Here is a 7,029-nt window from a genome sequence, read left to right as displayed (position 1 = left end):
AGGTCCGCGCTGTGCCGATGCCAGCGACAAAAACATTTATTTAAGGTGTCGTCGTAGCATGATTGCTAGATTCATGAACGAAGTTAGTTTTACCTCACGCGACGAGGCTATTGTTAAGTCCTAAAACGGCGAGTGCTGTACTTTTTCCGAAAGAACTGAGAACAAATATCGCCAAAGAGATGTCTACCGGGTAAGTTGCGCTATATACCTGATAATGCACCGATTGCTTTTACGTGAATGTGGTGTGCCGCGTGCCAGGTGGGCCCCTTTCCCCACCAGTGAACCACCATCTGCCCAAACCCACGCGAATCGCAAGGGCTGAATAGGCTGAGGGCAGAAGTGGGAGAACTTTTTCAGGCGTCGATGTCTGTGGTCTGTAGATGTCGCGCCGAGTGCAAGTAACCGTGCATCTTGGCAGAAGCGCCGGCGCTGCAGTAACATGTATGAAAACCTACGCGCCCACTGTGCTTGGTGTGTCACGTATCCATCGATCAAAAAAATCTTCCTGTGGCTATCCGCCCCGCTTCGGCGCCCGGTCGGCGGTGTGGCGCCGCTCTGGGCCGAGCTGCCTTCGTCGGCTCGTGCTCCGGGGATGTCGCTCCGGGGAGTAAAAGGTCCCGTCAACGGACCGAATCTTGCAGGGTCGACCGCCAACACGGCTTCCGTACTGTTGTACTATTCGACAGCTGACATGTAACGGTGGAATATATGCTGCATTGCTTCCGCGGTGGTTTTTGTTGGCGCTTCGCGTGGCGCAGCACGCATCAGGGGTCGTTCTAGTCATGCAATAGCGTGCACCACAGATGGTTGGAAAGTGTGCCAACGATGCGAACACCTGTCTGTTCTCTTCCCGCTTGACCCACGCGGACTGTACTCTGCAGGTTAAGCTGCTACAGCCCGTTTCCAGTGGCGCGCTGGACACCAAACGTAACTGGCAGTGATGCGGTCTCCTGACTGGCTGGGGCCAGGGGCGCACATGCAACAGCCATCCGCGTCTAGTTGGGAATCGCGCCACACTGGACATGAGGCTTCCCAACACGTCATTTAGGGTCCTCAACCGCGTGGTTCGGATCGCGTCGTACCGGTTGAATACAGTCCGTTTCAGGGCCATTCGCGCGCGTGTCGCACACCATGGAGCTGAGTGCGACGGGTGGTGGGGGGGCCTCTGTACCGCCCCAGAACCACCGAACCAACTTAAATTTCACCACGAAGTGGCATTGGCGTCACGACTGAGATAACTGAACTTAATGGGTGCCATTGGATCGCGCCAGTCGATGCAACGATTCCCCGCCGCTGAACACGGATACGTATAAAACGTTTTTATTTCGCAGTACTTATTTCACACATCGCAATCTGTACGCACGGACGTAACTAGATAAATACTTGTCTGGCGTAATGGCTAAGATCACGACACGACGCCATCAAGTCTGCGCGCCCATTCCCCTGATGTCGCTCTGCTATTGAGTAGCGGCGGGAGAGACCAACCGTTTGTACGCCCACCAAAACCCGATCACGGACCAGACCCTGGCCCACGCACAGGTGCTGGACATGACGATGCGGAGAGGATCAGGCAAGCGAGGCGCGAACGACGAAAAGGGCGCTGGCTCAAAGCGCCGGCAGCTCCAGCGTCGGCGAGACCCCTCGCCGCTGGGCGCTCCTACACCTACACGAGCACCGTCGCGTCGTGCTGCCCCGGAGCGGAGAGTAAAGCATCGCGCGTAACTGAACGCGTCGTGCTGTCTCCGGAGCGGAGAGTAAAGCAATCGGACGAGAACTGAACGCTCGTGCTGCCCTGCGGCCCCCGAGCGAGAAAAGCACCGGACGAGAACAACGCGTCGTGCTGTCCCCGGAGCGGAGAGTAAAGCTGGGCGAGAACTGAACGCATGGTGCTGCCTCCGGAACGGAGAGTAAAGCATCGCCGTGAACTGAACGCGTGGTGCTGCCCCCGGAGCGGAGATAAAGCATCGGGCGTGAACTGAACGCGTGGTGCTGCCTCCGAGCGGAGAGCAAAGCATCGGGCGTGAACCGAACGACCCAAGGCATCGGCGACGCGCCACGCCGAGGTCACGCACGCGCCGACTGGCCAGCAATATTGCACCATCAGAGTCGATAGCGAGGCTTTCAACCGCCCCTGTACCCGCTCAAGGGCTGATTGTCAGGAGGCAATAAGGCGATGAACTCAGTACATCGAAGGGCACAAAACTACAGATAGGTTTTTCGGGAATTTACGCGGCTTCCAAACGGTACATCTAAATCTTTCACGTGGAATTTGTCGAATTTACGGCCTAGACGCCTACCGGGCGTGGAGAGAGACATTATCGAACGGAAAATCGCACCAGATATTCAAGGGATACTGCACACGGCAGCGATGACGAGACTAACAAATTACAAACAATCCGACAACAAATATCGTTCATCTTAGCATATCTGAAGACTAAAAATGCTGTGACTAGTTCCTAAGCGGTGGCTACTTGCCATACTGATAGCTTTTGCTTCCCAAGTCATATCCCCATCGCCTTCTGGCAAAGCATACGTTGTCCAGCCCGCACGCGTATACCTCCGCCATCACAGACTTCCCTACCTCTCTCGGATCACGCCGCGGCACCTCCCACAGTACTCCGCACCAATCCGACGGGCTACCCGCCAGCGACAGCCCCGCTTCCCTCCCCAGCAGAGCGGGCGCGGGGTGCCTTGCCCCGGCCCGCCCTAGATGGGCTTGTACAGCAGCGTGGTCACGTACTTCTTGCGGTAGCGGTGCGTGGCGCTGAGCACCATCACACCTTCCTTGATGCTCAGCGCGTACAGGTGGTTGAGCATGACGTGATTGGGCGCCGGCAGCAGCGTGGGCTCGCAGGAGACAGGCGTGTCCTTGTTGAGGATGACCTGCAGCAGGTGCGGAGGCAGCGCCGGCGGCTGCGCCGGCGAGCGGTGGTCCCAGGACGCGGCGCGCGTGGGCGGCGGCTCGCAGCCGTACCGCCCCGGCGGCGAGCCGGACATGTCGCCCGTCTGCACGGTCTCCAGGTTGAGCGCCTCGCACGCGGCGAAGTCGGAGCCCTTGACGGTGATGTAGTTGTTCTTGTCGCCGGCGGGCGCGTCGGTGGTGGGCTCGCTGGCGTCCACCACCCACTCGCCGTCGATGCGGAACTTGTACTCGTGCCGGCCCTCGGGCAGGTTGACGATGCTCATGTGCTCCGAGTTCATGTTGCTCTCGCTGCGCGCCATCGGGATCGGCTTCCAGCCGGTGAACGTGCCGCACAGCTGCACGTCCTGGCCGCCCTTCTTCCACTGGATGACGACGGGCAGCAGCGGCGCGGAGGCCGGCTGCTCGGCCGGCAGCCCGGGCACGCCGCACGGCGCTGAGTTCTGGTGCATGAGCAGCGCGGCCGGCTGACTAGGCGGCGCCGTCGCCTCGACGCCCTCGCTGACGCGTCGCCGCGACAGCGGCAGCATCAGCGGGTCCTCGTCATGCAGCGCCAGCGACGGCCGCCGCCGCTGCTGCTGCTGGTCGAAGCTGGCGGCGGACGGGAGGGTTAGCGGCGGCGCGTGTCCGATTGGTGGAGTTAGAGGGGTGGCTGGGCATGATCTGCCAGAAGCAGCGCTGCAGGTCCTCAGACAGGGACAGACCTGGTCAACACACACGCACACACGCACCCCCCCCCCCCCCCCCCCCCTAACCCACACACACGCACGCACACACAGCCCTACAGCAGCCGGTAACGGCCAGCTCGCCACGCCAATGCGTCACGTGGACGCGGCGTCCCAGCTAGACACTGAGCATGCAAATGCTGAGGCCATCATATCCAACAAAGCTCAGCCGTAACAGACGGCGGAGCTATATTTCATAGGAAGCAAAAAAAAAAGAAGCATGTATTGCTCAAACTATGCATGCACATACCATCCACCTCAGTACAGTTCTTTGGTGACCTTGAACATCCGCGCCCCGGAGTACACAAAGCTCACCTGAAGGCTGACTCGGCGACGGCAGTTGCCCCCAGTGACCCTCCACGACTGGCTCGCCCCTGCACCCACTTGAAGACCGACTCGGCGACGGCGGTTGCCCCCAGCGACCCTTCAGACGCGGGCCCCACCCTGCCCCCCCCCCCCCAGCCTGAAGGCCGACTCGGCTGACGGCGGTGCCCCCAGCGACCCTTGAGACCCGGCCCCACCCCTGCCCCCCTCACCTGAAGGCCGACTCGGCGAACGGCGGTACGCGTGACAGGCGAGGCAGAGCTGACCGACTGGCCGCGCTCGCGGTTCTGCGCGTTCCCCATGGCTGTCTCCCACCTGAAACAAGCGCAGCATCAGCGGAGGCCAGCGGCGGCTGGCACACAATGGTGTGCAATTCAGTGGTATATGATGGGAAGCAGTGGTGTGAAGGCCCAGAAACAGACTCAACTTCAACATATCTGACATTTATTCAGGACTTATGCGATGAAGAACGCATAAAAATAGTCTTGGTGCTTGTGGAGGTTGCTAAGCATGAGGTGGTGGTATGATGATGTATGTGGCTGGACCACAGGGTGTCAGCATGCTCCATTACCAATTTAAACCACTTTGGAGCTGGAATATTCATCATGTGTAGAACTAACCCTTCTCTAAAAAGTAAGTTGCATTCATTGGTAGCAGAGCTGGGGAGCTGAGTCATGGCAGCATCCCCCAATATCTGGTGATATTACCACCCAAGGAAATGGGTCCCAAACAAATCACATACAGGCTAGAAATGTGGCATGTTGCAGCATGTCCATAATCTCTAGAATTTTAAAATTTCAATAAGATGGGTGCAGGCATCAGTGATGGCACCAATCTGCATGCATCTGTATGAACCTAGAACTAAAGAAGCTTGGCTGGTTCTGGGATTGGTACCAGCTTGCTGTGTGATAAAGCAAAGGCTAAAATTCCACAGCATTTGCATAGTCCACCACTGTCAGGCCAGGTACCATATCTATTTATACATCTGTTAACTATTTGCATCCACATCAAAGAGTACTGGTGCTTAACAAAATACCATGCAAGCTTTTGCTGTAAGCCAGCTTAAACTCCACCTTCACTGAAAACCATTTTCTAAAGGAAGACAAGCATTCCACTCAAGGCAAGCATTTTGGGCACTTCTCTAGATTCTGAGATCTTGGGAGTTTTCTTCTAAAAATTTGCACTCTATAATCTTGATGTTATGTTTCTCAAAATACCTTGCCTCCTCTACCTTGCCTTATGATCACTGGTAATCATAGACGGCTTCTAGGCCTGGCAGTCCCTGGTCTTATTAGGACCCCTGTCTGGTGACCAAACAGTCCTAAATTATGGATGATTGCATATGAATGACTGAAAATTGATTTGATAGCTGACTGATTTAATCACTGAATGCATTGGCTGCCATATCATGGATCCATCCCCACTTCATGACAGTGTAGTATCTTTAATTGCTAGTAAGATGTTATTACAAATAAAAGGATAACTTCTAAATAAATCTACTTGTAACATGTTTGTACATCATAGAGCATGAAAGTACAGTGAATCTTGTTGAATTGAGGACTGTAATGTGTAGCACTGAACACCACTGGCAGGTTGATTGGCATTCTGTGGCAATTAAATGGCTTGCTGGTGTTGTATCAGTGGTTACTTTATATTGACATGAGTTATGTATAGAGTTTTGTTCTCATTTTTGTATTTTATTCATACCCATTGGTACACACACTAAAAAATCATGGCCTTTCATGTTCAATAACCTATGGAACAAAGTTGTGGATACTGCATAAAAGCTTTCTCTTTTACTGAAAATTAGTAAAATTTAAACATTATGCCTGAAGAATAGGTTTGAGCTTCAAAAACTTTTGTGCTAGCATTCATTCTGGGACATGTACTAAGTTAATGCTCTGGTACAATGCTATGAATGAACCACCTCAAACATGCACAATAGAAGCTTGGTGTGATATACAGCAAATATGTTATCTTATCATGCCACAGTGGCTGCTTGATTTAAGACAGCTTTTTTCCCAGAATGTTCTGAAGTTTAACACTCAAGATCCAATTTTGTTCTCGCTTCTGAGGAAAAAGTAGTTGCCAGAAAGGCTTTTGACAAAAAAAATGTTGATTACAAGAAGGGCACCTTTAAAAAATTTTTGGGCCAGCTATGCTGTGACATCAGCACCCAAGTAACAACATAACAGTGATAATGTGAACTTAAACTGCAGTGACATCAACACTAAGGTAGCCTGCTTTGATTCAAGCCCTCATACACACACTGTAGGGGGTGGGGTAAGTGTGTGAGGAGCAAAGAATTAAAGGGCCACTGATGGCCAACTTTGTTTTGCACTACTTGTCCTGGACTGCCCTCAATTTCCTAACACATGTATGACCAAGACTGTCACGTATTTACTATCAAATTGCATTGGTGTATGACCTGTGAGTATCATTAGCTCTGCACAGTCATGGAAGAGTCGAGTCACCGTAACATCTTTTCGGACAATCCCACACACAATTACACCTTGAATTACACACTTCATTTAGCATTTTCGTGACACCTTACAAAGCATACACATGCTCTTCCTGTACGAGCATTAGCAGATTGCATACCTTCCTTAACACAGGCAGTTTCACTCCGCGACAGCAATGCGGGCACCTCCCTCCGCCAGTGATTAAAAGCTCAATGAAAAATGGATGTAAGAACGTCTGCCATCACCCTCCACTACTACGGAAATTTTTCAACTGCCTCATCTGCGGAGATTAAAGTACATTCAAAGCTACCATATCAGGCAAATTATTTTGTCGTTCGTAGAATGTTCTACAGCGGTCGGCAACGGCCTACAACGGCAGGACTGGCCGGGTACGGCCGCCTCCGGCCGGACATTAGGAGGGGCAGAACTGCTGATGACATTTTATCAATGTGTCCAATCTGATGTGGCTCCCCAAACCAAGGTGATTCTGAAGCAAAACAGTGATATAGTCCAATAAATCAGCAATTATACATGATTATCCTAATCAATGAGTCGCGACGGTCGACAGGTTTAACCCACCAAGCGACAAGTCTCGTCA

At 53.2% G+C, this 7,029-nt stretch overlaps 1 protein-coding gene across 1 annotated transcript; it reads right to left on the bottom strand.

The window, feature by feature from the left end:
- Positions 1–2,679: 2,679 nt before the first annotated feature.
- On the bottom strand, positions 2,680–3,446 carry LOC119103570 (5'-AMP-activated protein kinase subunit beta-1). Its single transcript, XM_037227159.1, has one exon. It carries the CDS (start codon positions 3,370–3,372, stop codon positions 2,707–2,709), a length of 666 nt encoding a protein of 221 aa, XP_037083054.1. The 5' UTR covers positions 3,373–3,446; the 3' UTR covers positions 2,680–2,706.
- Positions 3,447–7,029: the final 3,583 nt, after the last annotated feature.

The sequence above is a fragment of the Pollicipes pollicipes genome, unplaced genomic scaffold (genome assembly GCF_011947565.3).
Source record: "Pollicipes pollicipes isolate AB1234 unplaced genomic scaffold, Ppol_2.1 Scaffold_5724;HRSCAF=6776_pilon_pilon_pilon, whole genome shotgun sequence".
NCBI classification, from domain to species: domain Eukaryota; kingdom Metazoa; phylum Arthropoda; class Thecostraca; order Pollicipedomorpha; family Pollicipedidae; genus Pollicipes; species Pollicipes pollicipes.
The sequence above is the reverse complement of the archived record's forward strand: the minus strand, read 5'-3'. Positions and strand labels throughout refer to the sequence as shown.

What these genes read in the sequence shown, in the direction of transcription:
- LOC119103570 (XM_037227159.1), bottom strand. Translation starts at nt 3,372, where the DNA reads ATGCACCAGAACTCAGCGCCGTGCGGCGTGCCCGGGCTGCCGGCCGAG.